The sequence below is a fragment of the Anas acuta genome, chromosome 5 (assembly GCF_963932015.1).
Source record: "Anas acuta chromosome 5, bAnaAcu1.1, whole genome shotgun sequence".
NCBI lineage: Eukaryota > Metazoa > Chordata > Aves > Anseriformes > Anatidae > Anas > Anas acuta.
This window is the reverse complement of record NC_088983.1, coordinates 38,175,552-38,199,322: the sequence shown is the minus strand read 5'-3', so window position 1 is coordinate 38,199,322 and position 23,771 is coordinate 38,175,552. Positions and strand designations below refer to the sequence as shown.

The following is a 23,771-nucleotide window of genomic DNA, read 5'->3' as shown; positions in this document are numbered from 1 at the left end:
TGCACTATTCAGATTTTACATCTGCTTCTGGTGCTGCTACATTTTAAAAATACATGGACAAAAATACCAGCTCAAGTTACTGGTCCCTAGCCTGATAGGTTGCTTTGTTGAGCTCAGCAGCAGGTCTGCCTCTTTTCTATCTTTTGAGGGTGCTCTGGTAACAATCTAGTGGGAGAAAAGAAGCCACCTCCTCCAGTATGAGGCTACAGGAGAAAAATCTCCCAATCACTGGAGAACAGTATTGTTTTGTATGTTTCTCAGCCTTGAGAGAAGGAAGATAAAGCTTGAAAGGTTTTGTGCTGGACAGGAGGCAGAGATTGGTCTTGGAGAAATTGTTAAAAGTGAGTCATGTTGACCAGTACCTAATAATCAAGAGCCTTTCTGAACACTCAATTCATAGCTAGAGTTCGTGTTTTCAGGCAGTAGAAAGTAACACTTTCTCTGACCAGTACTATAGATTAGCTTTCAAATAGAAAGGTAAGTCAAGAAATAAGATTAGATCTTGTTTTACAACTGCTATTAGTATAGAAATTTAATAGTGATGTCTGTGTGTGTTTGTTTAGTGCTGCTTGTGATGAAGAGAAATACTGAGTGGATAACTTAAGTGTTTAAGGGATCAAATAGGGCTAAAAATACCAAGCGAGCCCTAGGTCCATAAGGAAGGAAAAAGTACGTAAACTCAGGGATAAATATTTTGTATTTGGCCAGAAAAATGAGTGAAATGTTGAACATGAAACTAGGCTGTGTAACTAAAAGAAAATGTAATACTTGATTTCATCCCAGTGTGTTCTTAAAACCTTTCACTGAGAAACCTTGTTAAAAATGTTACGATGCACAAATGCTTTCACTGTAATTGAATTGCATATTCTGGTGAAAATCTTTCACCATTAAGTTACCAGGTAGTTCTTAACCAAGTTTTGTAAGAACTCAGACTGGTATAAATGAGTCAAATTTCCTTAACAGATAATGTGTTTATATAAAGCTCTTCATTTAAATCATTCTTGTGGAAGAGTTAGCACACTGTTCCTGATTACACTGTTACAACATGTGGCGTATTATACACGTATTATTTAAATTGTATAATTAATATAAATTATGTAGTGTCATATTAATACCTTTCTGCCAAATAATGCTAAGCAAGCATACAGGTGCTGTCTGTACTGTGAGCCGTCTGTTTGTAACATAGATGTCCTTATGCTGAGCACCAGCCAACACGGCTTTCCCTCTCAGCATGGTTTATTAGTTGTGGCTCAGTGCCACCCTCGCTGTGGTACAGAGTTGGCTGTGATCAGATGTGGGATGCTGCTATAGCTGTCTGAAAATAACAGATAGACAGACCCAAGATTTTTTTTATTGCTTCATCTGCTACTTTTAATAGTTCATTTGTTAATAAAACCCCTGAGAATCCTACCAAAAGAGGTAATGAACGTAGTAAAAATAATTAGCAAGCTTGCATTAGAATGTATCATTCAGATGGCTGTCGCTAGTAGCTGTTCAGAGTTCAGATTATTATTTTAATTTATTTTAATGAGAAGGCTGCTAGTGCTTTGTGCTTAACTTCAAAGTTATCTATTGCAAAGTTGTGTTACAGACTTCATTGCTCTCTAAAACAGATCTTTCGAATACTGTGGAAGCTTCCTGAAGTGTTTCTATAATAGAGCTCTCAGCTGGCTTTAGAAGGGAGACAGGAAGAGTCAATAAAACTCCAGTATTGTAAGAAGTGTCCCTTTGTAGAAGACGAAGATGGCGAGTTGCAGATAACTATTTCTGGGATGGAAATTCTGTAGGTACTCCCTGGCTGCAGGAAGTACTATGGGGAAAATCTTGAAGTTCGCAGTGTGAAATGATTTTTGGAGCAGGTCAGCTGCAGATAAGACCACAGAAATAGGAATCAACAGATGCTTTGCTTGTATTTCTTCTTTCATTTCTTCTCCAGCAAAGAACACATGCCTGTTGCATAATGTTTGCCTGTTAACAGACCTCTTGGTTGTTGCATGTGAGACAGATATGGGCCAGAAAAAAATGAGGAGCCTGTCAGTATGCGTCAGCTTTGACATGTACAGTATGTTTGGCCTACTGTGGTTTTCACAACCTGTTCAGTCTTTGGCCATTCTGTAAAGAGTGTCAGCAAAAATCCCCAGTTAGTGCTTATCTTAAATTGCTTATGTGTGCGTAGGCAAAAATTTTAAAACCAGAAATTGTTTAAAGCAAAAATAAGTACCTTCCAAACAACCATGTATCACTGCCGTATCTTTCACAGAATAATTAATAGCTGCAAGATCATACTGTTCTATTACCAACAGTATCTGTGTATTATTCCCACTGAGTCATTGTTTCTTCATCTTTTTATTTCCAAACACAGTTCATTTTACAAATCAAAATTGAATATAACTTATTTGCTGTCAGCGTAAACTCAACTTGAAAATTTAAAATCCACCTGCAGCCTGTACAGCTTTAGTGGTGTGTTGGGCAGAATTAGAGTCATTGTGCTCCCTGGTAAAGCTGAAATGTGAGTTAAGGGACACAACAGAAAGGTAACCATGGAATAAACATTTTTAGGTATCAGGTAATCAGCTTTGACTTTCTTTCATTTATAAAGAGTTGTCACATTGTATTTATTCACGACTAATTATTTTGAATTTGGTACAAGTAGGTTTGTTAGAGGATACTTCTACTGAATATTTAATTTTCCTTAATTAAGATGAAAGAAGATATTCTGTTCTTCTTGGTAACGCACCTGTAATCTAAGCTTCATAGCACGAAAAGTCATGTTTTTTTAAAAAAAACATTTACTGTAATTATTGTTGGATTTATGAAGATAACTAAATGTGTACTGGTAATTGTGTTTCTCCCCTCTGAAGAACACTGCTGAACTTGGAGAAGCGTGCATTCTTAGCAGCTTAAGGTATGGAGGCTCTGCAGCTATGAAACACGTCTTGACACTTATCCGCGGTATTACTATGCATCAGTGAGCATTTAAAGTCAGGTGATATGGCTGGAGGAAATCTGAGCTAAAGCAATGACTGCTGTTGTGGAGGAATAGCACCGCTATTTGTCCTGATACTGTTTAGATGCAGATATAGCTGACAGTACAGCTTATTTTAAAATAACCTAGTAAAAATCTACCCGTTCTATTCTACATGGGATGAGGGGTGAATCTTATAAGAATCTGGAGTCTTCTGTGCATTTGTTAGTCTACTGACTCCCTAGATCTGTCCTTTAGGTTTTCATTGGAAGCAACGGTCTGATTAGTTTAGTTTTGTTTGATTTGGTGGATATATATTGAGCCTTCTTCTCAGGATAAGCCTTATTCTTTCATTTCTTGGCTTAATGGTACCCATATACATGAAAGCCCTTTGATCACAAATACAAATCCAAGATAAAAGCAATCTTTAACCAGAAACATAGACAATAAAAGCACACGCACACACACATATATATATCCTTATTACCTAAAATTCAAAAATTCTGCTGTGAGCTGGAATCAGATTTCTTATTCTCCAGGGAATGCTGCAGCCAACGGGATTGTATTCTTTTTTCCGTGTAGTTTTCTTCCTTCTGCTCATCACTCAGGTCCTCTAGCTTGTGCTCCCCGCCACTACAATGTCTTCTCTGTCTGGTGTGGTTTCACCCTGACGGGCAGCTGAACACTGCTCTCCCACTACCTCTCTTCAAAGACAGAGGGAGAAAATACAATGGAAGAGGTTCAAGGCCTGAGCTAAGGACAGGAAGGTCACTCGCCAATTGCCATCACAGGCAAAATAGACTCAGCGTAGGAAGATTAATGTAATTTATTGTGTATTACTAACAGACTAGAGCAGTGAGAACTAAAAGCAAACTAAAAACACCTCTCCCCTCCCTCTTCTACCTCCTTCCCCCGAGCGGTGCAGCGGAACGGGCAATGGGGGCTGCGGTCAGCCCCTAACGCTTCATCTCCACCACTCCTTCATGGTCCCTCTCTGCCCCTGCTCCATGCAGGGTCCCTCCCATGGGATGGCGTCCTTCCCCACCTGATCCTGCCGGGGCTGCCCACAGGCAGCAGCTCTTCAGGAACTGCTCCCACACGGCTCCATGGGATCCATTTTCCAGGAGCAAACTGCTCCACAGGCTGCAGCTCCGGCCCGGGGCCTGCTCCTGCAGGGGCTCTCCGTGGGCCGCAGCCTCCTCCAGGCCAGATCCACCTGCTCCACCGGGGGCTCCTTCACCCGTGGGGGGGCTGCAGCGTGGAGATCTTCTCCATGTGGGACCCATGGGCTGCAGGGGGACAGCCTGCTCCACCAGGGGCCTCTCCACAGGCTGCAGGGGAACTGCTGCTGCCTGCCTGCAGCACCTTCTGCTGCACTGACCTTGGGTTCTGCAGGGCTGTTCCTCTCACATTTTCTCACTCCTCCAGCTGCAGTTAACAGCAGTTTTTTCTCTTTCTTCAATCTGCTCTCCCAGAGGCCCAACCAGCATCACTCCCATACCTGGCTCAGCTGTGGCCAGCGGCGGGTCCCTTTTGGAGCAGCTAGAGCTGGCTCCAATGTGGCATGGGGCAACTGCTGGGCTTTGCTTGCAGAGGCCACCCTGCCAGCTCCCCACTACTAAAGCCTTGCCATGTAAACCCAATCCACTATTTCAACTTCTTGTTTTGGAAATCTTTTTTTCCCAGACTACTTATTTTTTCTCCCAGACTTCCTTATTATTTTGTTTTCTTCTGCATCCCTCTTTATTTATATCCCTCCTGCCATGACTTCCCAGTAATTCTGTCGTCATTTGCTATCTCTGTGCCTCAGAACCATCATTTTTTTTTCAGATTTGTAGTCATGATAGCATTTTATATATATATATCAAGGTTTAAATTTTCTCTGAAATCTTACAGTTATTAAGAAAAAAACTACAATAATAGTATTAGAGTAAGGACAGAGGAATCCTTTCAGTGTTGCAGTGGCCTTGTCAGTGTGATTTCTGACTTTGTTTTCTGATTAAAGAAAATAAATTGATCTTCTCTTTCATCTTGTTTCTTCTGATACATGAAGAGTTGTGTTATTGTTATGTAAAATAAAAATAAATCTATTATACTTAAATTTATTTTGATACATTTCTGATATACTATTGGAATAATTCTTCTGCTTTTTAAAATTTCCCGTGTAAGACTTGACATTCTCCTGAACTTTTGTCTTCTCTTGTGATGTATTTCTGTCCTCTCTTATGATGTATTTAAGGTAGAATCTTTTAAGAATATTTTAGTTTCCTAAAAAGGGTTATATGGAGTACAGGATCAACAGAAGATCGTGCTTCAGTCAGGAGGCTATGCAGTGAATATTCCATTTTCTGTCCTGAATATATGCTGTTCCCTTTGGAGCCCCGACAGAGTGAGCGTTCTGTTGCTCCTCTAATACGCGTAATCTCAGTCTCGTCACTTGCAGTGTTGCGGTCTTTGTACTTCCTATGTTTATAAGAAATATATACAGGAAATAAGAAAATATAGGTATTCTTGTAATAAATTTGCCTAACATTTGCTATCATTTATCCTTCTAAATGATCAGTATTCTTTGGCAATCCATCCTAAAAGCCCATCCTAAAAGTTGAGGTTCAAAAGGATAATATACTTCTTTAATATATTCGTTTTCATGGCCGCTTGCTATGTTTTGCTTTTGTTCCAGTTACCATCCAGGAGTCTCAGATACTGAGTCATAGATACTATTACTTCATATGATTTTTATTGTTACAGTACCTCAGTGCCCTAATTGTAAATTAGAATGTGGCTGTAATAGGCTCCGTGTAATTACAGAGCACAGGAACAGTGCTGAAACCAAAAATTTACAATGTCAGACAAAAGAAAACAGAGGTAGACTAAGTAAGCAGGAGATCATGAGAAAACAGCAGTAGAATAACGGTAGCATAGTAAACAATGTTCTTGGTTTGCTGGAAGCTTAATTATTGACAGATATTTTCAATGGGCATTGTGGCAGGAAAAATACGATAAAGGAGGAACTTGAAATAAATTAGTTTGAAGTATGTTTATGGACTAGGTTCCTCCTAGGTTTGTTGAGAAGGATAAGGGGATTAAAAAACCCAGTGGGCTGCCAGGCTTATTGTTGTGATCGGTTGAGCAGAGTCCTGCTGGCAGTCAGTAATTAGTGGCATCTCTCAGGGGTCAGTCCTGGCATCAGTACTGTTTAATACATTCTTTAGTGACCTGGATGATGGAACAGATGCCACTCTCACCAGCTTTGCGAAAGACACCCTGATGGAGTGGTCAACACGTTGGAGAGCAAGGCTGCTATTCAGAATGACCTGGGCAGGATGGAGAAGTGGGCTGACAGGAACAGTCTTGTGGCTGGGATTGAATAACTCTAAGCAAAAATAGAGTACAGGCCACCCAACCAGGAAGGGAGCTCTACAGAAAAGAAGCTGGGAGTCCTCATGGACAAGCTGAACATGAGTCGGTGGTGTTATGCATAGCAGTAAGGCAGCCACCAGCACCCTGGATGTGTTAGTGAGAGTGTAGCTAGCAGGTCCAGGTAACTGGGTTTGTCCAGCGTGAAGAAGAGAAGGCTCAGGTAAAGTCTTTTTCCCTGCCTGTAACTGCCTAATTGAGGACTCAGAGAAGATGGAGACAGACTCTTCTCAGAGATGCTTAGGTAATGGGGTGCTAGTCAATGGGCACAAGTTGGAACATGGGAAACTGACTAAATACAAGGAATGTTGCTTTTTCTTTTTAACCAAACACTGTCAAACACTGTAGCTGTAAACCCAGAGAGGTTGTGAAATCTCTATCCTTGATGTTCAAGACAGGAGTGGGCAAGTCCCTGAGTAGTTTGACCTCACTGAAGCTTCCTTGAGCAAGGGGATGGGCTATGCGATCTCCAGAGTCCCTTCCAGCCTGATTTACTCCGTGATTTAAAACTGGGCATTGATTGCAGGTGTCAGAGTCATGCTCATGAATGAGAGGAGAGTATGGCCATGTGTTCATAACTATTTTTCATAGTTCAGAATTATTTTTTAAGTTAAAACAGAACTGTTTCTCCAGAACTTGAAGCTAAACAGAAATTTCCAAACCAGTGTTACACATAATTACACATATTCTGGCTTCAAGTGAAGTTATTTTGTCCTGGTTTGTTTTGCTTTTTCCTCTGGGAAAAAAACAAAACAAAACAAAACTGTAAGCTTCAATGCAGACAATAACCTAGTATACCTTAAACAGATACAAACTATAGTAATAGCACAACAGTAAGAAAATTTGCATTGGTAATCTCATTGATTTGTTTGAGGGCCACGTATTTTCAGATTCATTCTGAAGGTCTAGTTTGAATTTAAAAATATGTGCACTATTCTCGCTTTTTCTTTAAATACATAAATTACATGTAAGAAAAGCACTTTCTTTTTTTTTCAGATGTATCTAAAAATGGCCATAATTAAAGATAAGCCTGCAACCAAGTATAAAGTATTGCTGGATTTATGGCTACTGATATCTTTGAACTGTTACATGCGAAGAACATTGTCACATGCTTTTTTTTTTTCTTCATTATTTATTTCTTCTCACTTACATTGTTTGAAGGAAGAATTAATATTGTTCAGGTCACAACTGAACCAATAGTTGTGTGAAGTGTATGGAGTGCATGTGTGAAGTGTATGGAGTTAAATAAAATCTGCAGGAACTTTAAGTTACTGATAGGTTGTAAGTTGAATTTGACATAAGTTCTGTTTGTTTATTTTCTTAGAAGTCAGATGGGAATTTTCTTCATTTCCTTCAGTAGAACCAAAATTTTGGTTTTAGTTGTATTGGCTGTTCCAGCAATTACTATTATTTTTTGGTATGTGTTTTAGAACTTAATTGCTACTCCACATAAATAAACTATAAGTATGAAAGAATACATATTAAAAAGAATTTATAGATTAATTAAAACTGTACATATGTAAATACCAGATAATTATAAATTATAGCTTAATAATAAATTATATATGAATATATTTGATGTTGTTGTGGTTTTTTTTTTGATGCATAATAATCTTTAAATATCTAAACTATTGACTTTGTGTAAACAATTAATTATGAGAAGTCATCTGACCTGTAATCACATTGATGTTTCCTTCATGTCTTTTCTTTGCAAATACTTTAGATGAATAAGAATTTCATCTGAGAGTTTCTGTAGATTGGTAAAACCTTGGAAAAAACTTGGATGTAGGAAGAAAATTACAGTTTCTTACAGTGATCTGAATGGATTCTAGTCATAAAGCCCAGGTATCTCTGTATGCAAATTCATGTATTTTTTAGGATATTCATGTATTTTTTAGTTCTGTGAGGGGCATGCATATGCTCTGCTGCTGTTAGTACCTTTTTACAGGTAGAGTTTTCCTAACCGTCTTTGAATTCCCTTCTGCATTGTGGCTCTGTAAGTGCCGTGCTAAGTACTGGTATGTTAGTGTTGGTGGTGTTAGTCATTGGCGACTGGTAGTCAGGCGTATAGTCCTATGGTTGTTCTAGGGGTACAGTGGAAGCAAAATCTACATTGCTTAATGTTTTCTGATGTGACTCTACAATACCAGTTAACGTGGTATTTCAGGTGCCTAGAAATACATCTAAGCTATCTGTGGTATTTGCCAGTAGTATCAGTATCAGTAGGTATTTGCCAACTGCTGGATGAGTTTCTTTCAAGACTGCTCTAGTATGTATGAAATTGATTGTTAGCTGGAAGATGACACCAGTATGAGCGTGCCGGAAGCTGGGATGTCTCTGTTCCTTTTAAAAAATTTTGAAAACCTGTGTGGAGTTGTGATTTGTGAAGACTCTGTTACGTGACAGAGACTTCCAGACTACATTTCTGCTTTGGAAGAGATACCCTTCTGTCACTTCTGCTATCTTTACACAAGTTGACCATGGCTTGCTGTCGTGGAATATAAATGACTACACTTGAAGAAAGTTACTTATTTTACAGATATATAAATGCCATGTTTGTTTTCACTCCTCTTCACCTATATCAAGAGATTTGATCTAGAGGCATGTTGAGGTTATGGGGGACACTATGGTCTCTGTCATCTGAAGAAATGTGATGGTGTGTAATGTGCTCAGTAACCATCTACAGTTATATCTTAAAACAACCGACCAAACAAAAAAACTTCAGTCATCATGAGGTGGGTTACCCTTCTTTCTAAATACCGTACTTGTAGCAGAACAGTAATAAAGAAGAAATGGCCTTTGGCAAAATAGAGACAGAGGGAATTGCTCTATCTAGCTTTAATTTTTACTTTTAAGAGAACATCACGCAAAATAGATGGCAGCAGAATGTAGCTGATAATGACTTACAAGGTGACTTACAGCTGCAAGTAAAGTAAACAATTACTTTTCACAAATGGATTATGTTTGTGCAAGCTCTTTAGAAATACTTTTATTTTCAGTACTTGAAAGAAAGAAAATGCATAAATCCACACTCAAAGACCTCTAAAACTGTCAAAGGTCCAGATGTCGCATTCCTACCCCATGTCTGAATATTGAAAGGGCCATTTTTAATGAGTTATGACATGAATAGCAGAGCCAGTAGATCAGTAGTTTTATATTGATCTCAAAACATTTTATTGGCAGTTATTATATACAAAGAAATCAGGGAATGATAACTACAGAAAACAAAAATAAGAGCACTGAAAACCCTTATAGCTAGTAATATACAAAAAAAGTGCAAATAAATATTTTTCAAAAACTTCAGTTTGGAACTTACAGAAGTATTTTACAAGCAGCTGTACAGTACAGATATTGACTTCAAAGATAACTGGATGTTATCTGGAATGGCAATAACTGTGTTAGACATGGAATAAAATGTCACTTTCAGTATTGGCAATAATGCTATTTGTCTGTAGAAGGTTCCCCCTAGGTATGAGGAAGGAGGGATCGAGTTGTTCTGTTAGTATGACTCCATTCTCTGGCTGAACAATTGTTTTTTTCCTTCCACATTCCCCAACCCATAGCATACACTACAAATCTGTTGAGTCAGGACAGTAATTTAAACACAGATTAGTTCTGCCATTTAGGCCACATATGGCCATATAAATGGGGGAATATATAATATATATAATGTGTTAAAAAAAAAAAAAAAAGAAAGGAAAAAAAACAGCAAATTCTGCCTCTGAATTTAACCGTCTAGAGAAATTCAGACAACAAAACTGCCATTAATCATATACTGGGTTATATTTGTGCTTTATATCCTCTAGAATATGGTGGAGATAAATGAGATGTTAGAGCTTTGGGAGGGTGAAATACTGTGAAGAATTATTTTGTCCTCAAGAATAACAACAGTGTTTTGTATCTCTGCATCCTGGAGTTTCAGAGACTTGCAGTTTGTACTGTTTTTAGACACAGATGTTGTAGGAAAGGAGAATGAACATTCATTTCCAGTGAATTGTTTAGAATCCAGAATGCAAAAAGGAAAAAGCACTTTAAAGTGGTGGAGCTTTTCTTTTTTTTTTTCTCTTTCTTTTTTTTTTCTGGGTCTTCATTATTTGATTTTACACAAGTCACTGACCCTGTAATTAGCCCCGTTCACGTATGAATGCCGCTCATCTCTGTCACTCCTTCATGACACTTCAGATACTACCATTCATGTCATTTCAAAATTGTAGGATTTAAAAAATATATATTTAAAATTTATGACAGTCTTCCATATGCTCTGTGATTTACTTAATTGTGAAGTACCAAAATGATCGAGAATCCAGAATGATCAGACTATTTCCGCATATTCATATCCAGGTGTTTTTCTTCCTGAGTTTGGGTCGTCCTGCTCTTGTGTTTAGTCATTATTGGTATTTTTTTGAATTCAAAGATTTTCTGGATGCTTTCCTGCCTGATTGTAGAATGGACTGTGATTGCTCCTGTCAGCCTATCATTTGCAATTCATCAGGGGTCCCTGCATTTCCACTATTCCATCTTCTGTTTCTACGTATCTCATCCAAACTTAATCTCCTTTTGGAACAAACATTTAATATTTACTATCTTTGGCATAAGCATGCACACAGACTTAGTGCTATGTAGTTTTTTTACCTCGATCGTCTAAGAAATGGAAGGGAAAACAAACGCAGAAGTTAGTGGGAAGAAAATGATGGTATCGTAGTGGAGTGTGAGAAGTGTGTATGTGTGGTAAAAAAAAAAAAAAAAAAAAAAAAGGTGTTTTGGTAGGTGAAGATTCTGATAAGTGAAGATTTTCAAAATCAAATTTTTAATGGATACTGAAGGTCTGTGGGGAGGTGGTCATTGCTAGTGTATAAGAAAGCAAGTTTTACTATTTCTACCAGTTGTGGATCAACTTCTCCTCCTAGGAGGAATCTTCTCGTTCTTCCCATTGGATTCAGATGGTCTCTCTTTTACATTTGGATAGAAGCAAATAGAGCTCAGCTGAAGTGATAGGAGTGTCAGCAAAAATAGCTTTATCCTTCTGCATAGGTTTCTGCAAGCTGTTATGGTAATTTGCTAGTGGAATCTTTCATTTCCTTATCGAATTGCCTAAATCCCTTAATTTGCAGTGTCTTCCATGAGAGACAGAAAGGTCACTCTCAGGCACCCAAAAAATTTGCTTTCTGTTGAGGTCCATGAGGATTTTGTGACAGGCAATTGCTAGCAATCTATATGCAAATGCTCTGTGTCTCTCCTAGGTATGTACCTGCTAGAAAAAAATGCAAATACATGCTTTGCCTTACCCTACTGTTTCCTACAGGACAAAGTAAGATCAAACTTTATTATTGTCTTGGCCCTTACTATAAATACTTCCTACAGTGTTTTCAAAGTCCTCAGTCTACCAACTAAATCCCAGCATAAGTATGAAATATACATTTCTTTGTTTAAGTGGTGAGAATGTGACAGTTTTTGTGATAATGATTTTTGTCCGCTTCTGCATATTTTTCTCTCCGGAAATTTCAGATCTTGCTCATGTTGTTTAATGAGCTGGCTGGTCAAGCATCTGATGCCCCGGTGGGAACTTTCAAAGTCACTGAACACGTTTTTACTTAAATCTAGCTGACATTTCTGTCTGTTTGATTTAATGTATGATTTCCATAGTTAGATTACCAATCAGCTGGAGCATAGTACAATCGTTCCTCTGTGCTATAAGCACACATGCATCCAGCACAGAAGTGGGCTTTTTGCTGTTGGGCTACATGAAAAGGCCGTTTTCAGATTGTGCTGGCATTTGAGAAGACTTTAAAAGTCAGATTTACTTGGAACAAAATGCTGTACCTATAATGAAAATTCAGAGTGGAGAATTACCCTGTGCTCTTTCTCAGCCATGATGATGCAGAGCCTGTCCCTCGCTGTAATCTGGTGCTACTACGCTATTAGAAAGCATGAAATAGCGATCTTTCCTCTGAGGAGACACACATTTTAAAGATTAATTGCACACAGCTTTGTTCTAGAATGGACATTTTCAGACATGGCTTCAGACATTTTTCCTCTACCTTTCCCCAGTATCTCTCTTCATCCTGAGAGTAAAAAAAATAATATTGTGCCACTGAAGTGGTGGTGCATCCATCCTCTGCATCCACTTGTTTTTTTGGGTGGAAGCCAGTGCCTGCAAGCCTAAGTTTTTTGGGATGTTGCTTTCCCTGTTCCCCTTAATTTGCCTTTACATTTCTTTGTTTGGCAGTCAGTAATCTCATAAGCATGCTGAAGGGGGAACAGTCTATAGATCTGTCTTTTGGCTGGCAACAGTAATGCCCAAAACTGTCATGTAGAGGTGTACCCTGGGCGCTGAGGTAAAAAACCAGTTGTTCTTAAGAGATATGAACTGACAGCGAGCATGTCTGCAATCGTGTTATTTCTGTGAAGTTTTTGAGTTCTGTGTCCTGAAGTTAGCCTAAAAACTGGGGAAAAGAAGGAAAAGGAAACAGAAAAAGAAAGAGAAAAAGAAACAGAAACAGAAAAAAAAAAAACAAAAAAAAAAACAGATTTGCAAGGATCTAATTATTGGATTCATGTTTTAAAAAGAATACATGTAGTGGATCTTCATCATGTAATTCCCCACACACACCTTGAGGTAAGCACAGCTGTCTTCCCAAAGCACTTTACAGGCTGCTTTGCAGAATTCATCAGTGGCATGCAGCCAGGGATGGGAGCTCTAGCCTGCCAACGTTCTCTTGTGTAGGAAGGGAGCCCAAAATAGTATGTATGCCTTCTTACTACCTCCTCTCAGTGCGTTTTAACAATTTCTGAAAGGTCAGTAGAAACTAGTAGCAATTAAAGTAGCTTTGCGTGTGCATTAATGTGTGCTGTTGCAGGTAGAGGAAGGGAAAGTTCCTCTGACGTTAAATCCTGCTCCCTCTTTCCCTGGGATACTCTGTGGACGTGTAGCTGTATGTGTGATCCCGGACACAGTGCTTTACTGATGTCTCACGGGGCACCTTTCAGCTAGCCCAGCTGGGTAGGCTTCAAGTGCTGTCCCTGTCAGTTTGCTCTGGTAGGAGTAGCATTATGTATAAATGTGTGGTCATTCAGCGGCCTGTGATAAAATGACCTTGCCCTTAGAATTAGCAAGGGGCAGCCTGGCTCCCAGCCACTTGGTCTGCTCACAAGGACCTTCTCCCTTAAATGTTCTGCTTGGTTTATAAATCAGTCAAAACATACTGATGGTAGGTAATAAAAATAAATAAATAAATAAATACATCTTAAAAAGAGAGTTTTGTGTTTTGCTTTCCTTTTAAGAGGAAGCAGGGTTTTACTGGAAGGTTTAGTGACAACTTGCTATCATTTAGACAGAGTGATGTATCTGAAGAAAGATTAATGGTAATTAAAGTGGCATTGGAGAACTTCAGCAAATGACAGCAGCCAAGCTGGCTGCACTGATATTTTTAGAAATTTGACTTTATTGCATTCAGTATGACTCAGTTATTAAGTTAGCAGATGAGTCAATGGCTCAGCTTCTTCTGGCAGTCACTGAATGTGGAACTGTGTATTAAGATCATGTTCATCTCTTTGGTCAGAATTCACATTATAAAAGCCAAACAATGAGTGCTATTGGTTCACAAGTGTCTCGCAGAAGCACAAGTTGTAATTAGGCACTGATAATGTAGTGCAACATGCATACACAAAGGGGCACAAGGGCAAACCAGTCCAAAGTCCAACTTGCAATTGCGTGGAAAATAACGTGGTGACAATTCTAACCTTATATCCAGAATAAGTATTTTAAAACAACGAGAAACTCAGTTTCTGTTTTAGTTAGCACATTGAAATATACAGCAAACAGGTCATTGAAGGTTTTCATATCAAAATAACAAATAGTTTATCCTTACTAACAGTTGTGTTTTATTTTTTACTAAACTGTTATTTTGAGTTATCTTTCAATTTACTAACAGTGTGTCTGGGCTGTGCTTCTTTGTTTCTTGCTTCCATTTGAGCACAGTTCCTCCTGGTTTTTAACTTTGCTCAACTTGGATGAAACTCAAGTTTTCCCTGTTCAGTGATGTTGTGCTTTAATTTGTGAAATAATAAAGCTTCCATCTGTTCCAATACAACCGTATTGACCTCACTTCAGTATTTCTCCTGTATTTTGCTGATTTCTCAGGTTGCTATAGAAACTCTTCTTTCAACATTCTTTTAAATCCTTTTTGTGAACTTCCTTTGAACCCAGTCTATGCATTACATGTCATCCTGAGATGCACTTTTTTTTCTAAAATAGTTTCCTTAAAAAAGACTAAAAGTTTGTATTCTTTCACAAATTGTTGTGCCAGCATTGATTTGAGATTTCGTATTTCGTAATGATTTTGATGGAATTTATGTCCTATCTCTTCTTATTCTCTCCTCAAAGACTTCAACCAGTTTAACTCAATATAAGCTGTGGTTCTTTCGTTTGTAGTGTGTCAGTTCTAATTTGTACATGTAGGAATACTTTCCCTTCTTCTTCAGAGGAATTAGAGAATTGGAGTGCCTATGTTATGTATATACAGACCTGATGAGATGGATGTCCATAGAAATGTGAATGTAAATTGTGGCACCTTTCAGAAATTATTTGTTGTATATACACATAAAAAAAACCTAGAATTAATGAGTATTTCAAATAATTTCGCTACTAAATCATGTAGCTTCCTATAGTGACAGATTATTACAGTTTGGAAGAGAATGACTTAGAGCATTAAGTCTCCCTGGATGAAGTCTGGGACTACTTTTTCAGCCTAATGGAAGTAGCTGGCTGTATATTTAGCTTTGCTTTCGATCGGTTATGTACTTGTTCTGAGAGAAAATGCCATTTGTGTCCCAAGATGCTGGATGTTATGTTGTTCAACAGGAGAAAAACGTAATAATAAAACCAGATTGTGTGAAAGGTGAAGAGTGAATCTGTACAAAAAACGAGTCCCTGTTGAACTGAGTTCTGGCCTTCTATGATGTTCTTTGCTGCATTATAGTCTGGTGTACAAAACCTACGGTAGTTAATGTGTACTCACGCTAGCTTATCCGTTGCTTCTCTGATTGCAGTGTAATTGCTTCTTGAAATACTGTGATCAAAAAAAGTTAATATAAAATGTTCTGGTAGCCTGTGAACAAAACCAATCTGCAAAGAGAGATTCCTCTCAAGAAAATGACAAAATGAATTCCAAGGGCAGGTACTCTGCCTCGCGTCGCTGTGTATCATTCATTCTGTAGGTGCATTGTATAGCTGAAGCCTCCTGTCGAGCCTCTATTCTTTCAAGTGTCAGTATTCAAGTGTCAGTGTTCAAACTGAGGATTTGCAAAATAACAAGCAAAATTCCAGACAGGTTGCAGTCGATAGTGACGCCTAAGTGTAATTCAGAGAAATCTTTGAAATCTAATGTTTTCCTTAAGTCAGGTACGCTGTTTGATTTTCAATAATTTCATTTTCTGCCTAGAGTTTCCTGTTCTTTCTTAACATTCATCACAATGTTTTTTTTTCTCAGTATCTTTTTTATGTGTGAGCCTGGCATTGTGTAGTCCCTTACATTATGGGCTTATCTGATTGTGGGAGATTTGTAGTAATGATACAGTAACACAGAACTAAACACTTTCAAATTTCTTTTCAGAGTATTTACCATGAGGTTGGAATAAACTGCGATTTATGATTTTTGAGTGAATAGTATGCGGCATGTTTCACAACTGCTTCTGACTTTAACAAGTGAATTATATGGTATAATATTTTGTGCATGAAAGTGAAATTTATCAAGACGTTTTGCAGAAACACCAGAAAAAAAACAGAGTTCTAAATTTTATCTGTCTGTTATTGTTACAGTACTCATAGGCTGCTAAATAGGCAGCTTAAATCATTTTTGCTCATTCAGCTGTTAAGGCTGTGTTAATTGGATCCTCCTACTGTGTGTGCTGCCTTGAAACTTGTGTGAAGCTCACCACCAAACTTTGTAGACAAAGTCAAATATCCTTATTATGTCCTCTATAGTATCATATTAACGAGCAATCTTCTATAGTCGATCTCTCTTCCAGTAGTTATAAATGAAGGGAAATCTAATGTTCTGAAATGAAGAAAAGATAGACTTATTTAAGAACTTTGCTTTGGCTCTGAAACATATATGGAATTGAATATTTATGTGCCTATTATTCTTTTACAGTTTCAAGTTTGCTATTAGTTATTTATGTAGTCTGGATTTCCAAGTTAAAGCTGTCATTATAGGATTGGAAATGTATTAAGATAGATGTGGAGATCTGAAGCTATAGGTGAGAGACTTTATTTAACAGTAGCATAACTTTTCATGTATCTTTCACTTTCAGAAGCATGAAAGTGTGATAACTGACATTTTCAATGATATTTCATTTAGCTGTTTCATCAAGAAAAATGTCCTATTTGGGAATGTTCAACTACTTTAAAATGTGCCAGAATTTGGATTGCAGCTTGGCAGTTTTAGAGTATCATAAACTCTTGACACATAATTTTGCAGAAGTATTTGCAGAAAATGATGCTAATTAATGGCTTAAGCAAGCCAGATGAGTTTACTGCATTAATTATTATTTTCATTAAAAAAAAATAAAATCCTGACTTATTCCAAGGAAGTGCTTGTGCCAGGGGTGGCCAATAAAGAATTCCCTCTGGTGGAGTTCTGGCAGCAGAGGCTCTGTCCTTCCCTTCTGCTAGAGGATGCAAAGTTGAAGTTGTTACTTTGTGGGTACTTCAGCATGCAGGCAGGAATGGATCAGAAACAACTGAAAAAACATTGTCCTGTGGGCTTCATGCAACAGGACCTGCGCAACAGGTCATGCGCAATTCTAATGTGCACCACATCAGAGCCATACCTTGTCATGGTGTGATGAGGGAAGCCCTTGTCATGATGGTACAACCAATTTCTTGCAGCTATCCCTGGCAGTGCCATTTGAACAAAGAAGGATGCAGTGAAGAGTAAAAGCTCACATTTGTACTTGCTGTGGTGAAGAATAAGTCTCTGTTTTCTCTCATGTTCCGCTGCACTGATGATGAGCAGCTGTGGAAGTTGCAGAAGACATGGGAGAGAACCGTCACTATGCTTTGTCCCATTCATGATCAGTTTGAGCGTAGAAGTGTTTGGATCCCATCTCTACTTTGGTAATCACAGCGAGGATTACTTAGAGCAGTGGTGAGCTTTAGAACTGACTTTTCCTAAGCAAACTATTTTCTGTCTAGAGCCTTCAAATTGTTCAATTTTGGGAGTGACTTGCCTGTAGAAATTTGGCTGGCAGGACTTAGGTGAAATCCATAATGTACTTTCTCTGTTAGTCTTTTCTTCCCTTTTTAGGTTGAGTAAGCACTATGTGTAATAATTTCAAGATAAAATGTAAGGAAATACATCAATGTAGAAATGCTGACAATTGTAAGGGAAACATCTCATAACGAGGATAATACACATTTGATAGCTTTCCTTGGCTTTACAATAAATAATTTCATATGTGATTTCTGTTTCTGTAGGACCCAGAAAGCACTAGTGTTGCTGTACAGAGCCAGCAGGGAGGTCATTAATGCCATTATATTTTTAGATCTGAATTGTCACTACCAATGATGCTGCTTCATAAAATAAGCCATGTTTGAATGTCTCTGGGGAAAATATAATATTAGCCATCAAGGATGTACCACTATGTGTATAGTACATGCTGTTTATGCATCCTCAATGTATGAATGATTTTTTACTATAACCTTTTGCAGGACGCAGGCAAAAAGGCAAAAAACTGCCTTTTATTGTAGCTATTCAGCAAGTTCAATGTGGAACGAAAAAACTGTTTTTCTAGATCAGTGCCTACCATTGCACTTTTTATTACCAATCATGATCTCCAGAGACTTCAAACATGGAAGCCATTGAGTCTGTGTGGTTTGTGATACAATTTGTGTACAATTAAGAAATGTCAATATATAGAATTGGTCTTGGGTGCGTTTAAGTCAATATAGCAGTTCAGTGAAACACTGAGCACAAAACTTGTCAGGCTTTAAATATTTAAACTCATCTGTACAACTTAGAAAACAAATGAGACAGTAGAATATGGTGGCTGATGGCAGTTAACGTACAGAATAACATCCTGGTGATGGTAATTCTGCTTGGTTAATCTAATTCTTCCCTTTTGGTCTAGTGAAGGACATCTTGTTTCTAATGCTTATTTTAATCACATGAAGAAGAAAGGAAAGTTTTTGTTTGTTTGTTTGTTTGTTTGTTTGTTTGTTTTGTATTGTTTTGTTTTTTCTGTTGTTTTGGGGTTTGGTGGGGTCTACCTCCTAGTTGGTAGGAGGGATTTCCGCGTTTGGGAGTGACTTGTGGCACCATTAGCATGCTGTGCTTTGTGTTACTGTTTTTGAGAATATTTTCTTCTCCCAATTTCAGGTTGGGTGGGACTATATCTGCATACAAGATAGTGCCAGACGAAATAGAAGAAATCAAGGTACAGTATTACTACCTTTCAACATTGAATTTATTTGCTTGGAGAATTACAGAAATGCTGCATAAAAAAATCTGTGTTGTTTCTTGCTTTAAGACACACAAAGAGTATATGACCTTTCTTTACTGTACTGTTTGACAAATTCTGAAGATAGGATACAAGAATGATAATAAGTATTAATTATCTGAACTGATTACTTTTCTGAAAAAATATCTCAAGTTAAAAATTAAAAATGAAATTGAACATTTGTCCTTTCCAGGTGTTTTAAGTCCCTCTTTTAATCAATAAAATATATCTTCTGTAAGTGTTCATCCTGACATCTTTTATACATCCAAAACATTAAAAATTGTCCATTGAAATCTTAGGTTTTTTACTATTAAATAATTTTGTTAATAATCGTTTTCTTCCAGTTTATTAATTGATTATTATATTTACACTTCTGGAACATTTTATTGTCTACTCAATTCTAATCAACTGTTATAGAAAGAAAAAAGAGAAGTGGTGTCAACAGTAAAATCCTTAGATCCATGTATAGGCATCTAAAAGAGAATTTTAGAAGTCCAGTTTACCTTCAGCTTATGTGGACTTCAGTAGGGTTGATGCCAAAAACTTGTGTAAATCGATGCATCTATGTTTAGATACCGGAATACAGATGCAGGACTCTTGTCAACATTGACATAAAAATAAATAAATAAATACAAATTTAGAGACCTTTTGCTTCTGTGATCAAAAGCACGTTCAGTTCTTTCATTATTATCTCTGTCTTAAAAGAGGATAGAATGAAATCTTTGATACTCAAAACCATCAACATCTTTGACTTCGAAGGGTGACAACAATAAATATTGAAGCTTAACTCCAACGCAATGTGCATTTTAACAACATTTACTTTAGCTGAGTCCACTCATGCCAAGTACTTTAGCAATTTGTGTCAATTTTGTTCTTAAGTGGAGTAAAAGATTGGTGTTTTATGGGAATTTGGCCTAGATCTGATAGCATGGTCTGTGTAACTGGTTCTTTATCGGCAATCCTTTGGATTGACATTTAATTATTCTGACCAATTACTTGCTGATGAGGATAACTTAATCTGTTGTGCTGTTTCACATATTTATTTTCAGCTGTGCGAAGAGATTCAAGAATAGTGTAAAATCTAGTAAATGGAAGTGGTTGCATAATCATTTGATCTAGACATGATTTTGCAGTGTATAAAGTTGTGAGGACTTATTTCTCCTCAATGAACATCAAACAAGTAGATACAAGTAAATTACAATACAATGTAAGTAAATACAGTGTATCTGCATCAGAATCAATGCCATCGCTATCATAATCAAAATCAAAATTTATTTCCTACCTCTGAGATTCACAGACTCCTCTATTCGGAATTGCTAAGAGTAATGTGATTTATTAGGGTAAATCCAACATTTAGCCTTTAGTATTAGAAAGAAAGAAAGAAAGTTTTCAAAACTTAATGAAGTTGATTAATATTTTCATGACATTTTGAGAACTGTACCACCAAACTATAAAAACAAAAAATCACGAAAACCCTAAACCACAGACTTCCTCCTTTAATATAGCAAAATGTCAATGGGTTTGGATTTCTTAATGTTCAAGATAGAGAAAATGAAGCTGATATTTCTGGCTTCATTGTGCAAGCAGAATTCAGTGAACAAAGAAAATGGAGTGCTAGGAAATAAGAAAGAATTTTATTTTTAGGAAGTTACTGTGTTAAGTGTGATCAATAGTCACCGGAATGTGCCTTTCCCCACGCCTGCTAAGGAAGCGTCTTCTGATTTTTCTGCTCTCTTTTACTCAGCTGGTGTTCAGTTTAAATGCCTGAGATCCTAGGGAGCATCAAAGGGGTTAAGAACCTTCCTCATTGATCTCTGTTATGCCAGTTTGTAAGTGTGAAGGGAGGATTGTTTTGTTCTAAGTCAGGCCCATCAACATGACTGGAAAAGTAACCTGCTTTACTTGTTTCTGGTAACTCTCTTGCTTTGTTCAGCTAATGTGGTTTTTTTTAGCTTGTGACAGAAGTCAACCTCCTATCACATCTTATCTGATTGAACTTCTCAAGCTGTAATACAGCAGATGTTATTCATAGGAAATGAGGCACTGATGGTAAATGCTATGACACAATAGCAGCAAGCATAATAGACAAATCTATTATTAAATATGGAAAAATATTTTTATGTATATATGAATACCAGCTGCCAAACAGGGAGACTGAGTACCTTGCAGCAAAGATAGGGGGAGTCTTAACTTCAGAAACTTTTTCCAAGCAAACCTTTTGGTATCTTGTGTGACTCGGAGAACAGCTTGTATAATCTAGTATTTGATACCAATATTACACGATTTGAAGTAGCTTTCATCTCTGAAATATGCAGCAAATGATAGAACCTCTAAGTGTCCAAGTGCTGTTTCAAAAGGATAAACCCATTTTTTGATTAATTTACTCTGACGTAGTCAAAAAGAAGTCACAGATATATCTTTAGATCTATATTAATCTCCTTAATAGCAACCATGTGCTCGGTTTCATGTGTTGTATAAGACAGTAAAAGTTAAAACAACCTGATTAAAAATAAAAAAGGCCAAGGGGAAGTGAGAGTTGAAGTTTAATGAGAGTTAAAGTGATGGAGCAGGGTTTAGGGGAAATGTATCATCCAAGCTCCCTGTGCCAGTGAGTATCTGGAAACAGCTAAAGTAGGCACATAAGGTGTAGTCTTTTTCAGGGTTAGGGACAGTTTCTTATATTTCTGGAGCCTTCTTCTGCTGTTTTGCTGGCTGCGGAGTCTTTAGACGTTGTAGCCTTCTAGATTTTAAGTGCTTGGAATTCCCTTAATAGAGGGATATTTAGAAAAAAAAAAAAAAAAGAACAAAAAGACCCTCCCAGCCAACATGGGGTCATGAGGGGTAGGTCCTGCCGAACAAATTTGATTTCCTTTTATGATAAGGAAATCACCCATCTTTGATCAAGGAAAACCAGCTGATGTGATCTTTTCAGACTTCAGCAAAGCTTTTGACATGGTTTCCCATAGGATCCTACTGGACAAAATGTCCAGCATACAGCTAAACAAAAACATCATCCAGTGGGTGAGCAGTTGGCTGATGGGCAAGGCTCAAAGGGTTGTGGTAAATGGGGCCACATCTGGCTGGTGGATGGTCACTAGTGAGGTCCCTCAAGGCTCCATTTTAGGGCCAGTTCTGTTCAATGTCTTTATAAATAATTTGGATGTAGGGCTAGAAGGTGTTTTGAACAAATTTGCTGATGACACCAAACTTGGAGGAGTTGTAGACTTGGCTGAGGAAGGCCTTGCAGAGAGATCTGGACAGGTTGGAGAGCTGGGCGATCACCAGCTGCATGAAATTTAACAAAGGCAAGTGCCGGGTCCTGCACCTGGGATGGGGCAACCCTGGCTATATGTACAGACTGGGCGACGAGACGCTGGAGAGCAGCCCTGCAGAGAGGGATCTGGGGGTTGTGGTTGACTGCAAGTTGAATATGAGCCAGCAGTGTGCCCTGGCAGCCAGGAAGGCCAACCGTGTCCTGGGGTGCATCAAGCACGGCATCGCCAGTCGGTCGAGGGAAGGGATTGTCCCACTCTGCTCTGCGCTGGTGCGGCCTCACCTTGAGCACTGCGTGCAGTTCTGGGCACCACAGTACAAGGACATGAAACTGTTGGAGAGTGTCCAGAGCAGGGTGACAAAGATGGTGAAGGGCATGGAGGGGAAGACATATGAGGAGTGGCTGAGGACAGTGGGCCTGTTCAACCTGGGGAAGAGGAGGCTGAGGGGAGACCTCGTTGCAGTCTACAACTTCCTCACGAGGGGGAGTGGAGAGGCAGGTGACCTATTCTCTGTAAACACCAGTGATAGGACCCGCGGGAACGGTGTTAAGCTGAGGCAGGGGAGGTTTAGGCTGGACATCAGGAAGAGGTTCTTCAACGAGAGGTTGGTCACACACTGGAACAGGCTCCCCAGGGACGTAGTCACTGCACTAAGCCTGCCTGAATTTAAGAAGAGCTTGGACTGTGCACTTAGTCACATGGTCTAAACTTTTGGGCAGAACTGTGCAGTGCCAGGAGTTGGACTCGATGATCCTTATCGGTCCCTTCCAACTTGGGATATTCTGTGATTCTATGAAAAAGGAGAGGAGGAAATAAAAGAGAAAGCAAGTGAGATTATCAGAGTGTTACATGTGGAGAGGAAATAATCTTCTTCCATGCACAATAGTTGAGAGTTATTTTACTTCAAAAGTATCCCTCTCCTATTTTAAACATGAAATATTAAGGGTTTTGATGTGGTAGAATACGCAAGAAGTATAGCGCCGTTCTTATTATATGATTTATCTTGACAGGTTGCTGAAATAATTTCTAGGAGTTGAATAACCATGTTTTCTGATAGTCCTTGCAAAGTAAACTGCTTACTTGAATGGCAAAGGGGGGTACTTTGTTAGGCAGAGAGCAGTAATTACCATGACAAATAAATAAGAAGTCATTTTGACAGCATTTCCATAAATTCTTGAAAAGGTGGTAGAGTAACTTCTTTTAGAGCTCAAAATAGGTTATGGGGAAAACAAGAATGCAGATGCATTGATTTTGTTAATGCAAGTAATTATATCTCAGGCAGAATACTATTGTAGCTGTCTCTCTGAGTTTGTGGAAAAGGAAAAACTCTGTAAGCCATAATATGCCTGTCAGTTGAAAAGTATCCTTAGAAGATAAAAGAAATGCATGTTTCTAAATGTATTGGTAATTTCAAAAATAACCTGTATAATGTGTGTATGTCTGTGTATATGCATATATATAAGAATTTTCTTGTCCATATTGCAATACCCAGTAACTTTTAATGTGTTTCCAAGGTTTCCTTTCTGGAGTGTTCAGAATATTTTCATCATTGTATGTGAGTGTATATAAATGATTTTATCGTGTGTGTGTGTACTGTCAGATCATATACTGGTCTA

General features: G+C 38.1%; 1 protein-coding gene across 20 annotated transcripts in view; it reads left to right on the top strand.

The window, feature by feature from the left end:
* GPHN (gephyrin) overlaps window positions 1-23,771 on the top strand; it is a 291,218-nt gene that overhangs the window by 102,948 nt on the left and 164,499 nt on the right. For all 20 annotated transcript variants that reach the window (XM_068684230.1, XM_068684237.1, XM_068684240.1 and 17 more), the window contains one exon: window positions 18,760-18,817. In XM_068684230.1, the coding sequence (XP_068540331.1) occupies window positions 18,760-18,817 (58 nt within the window). The remainder of the gene's footprint in view (window positions 1-18,759; window positions 18,818-23,771) is intronic.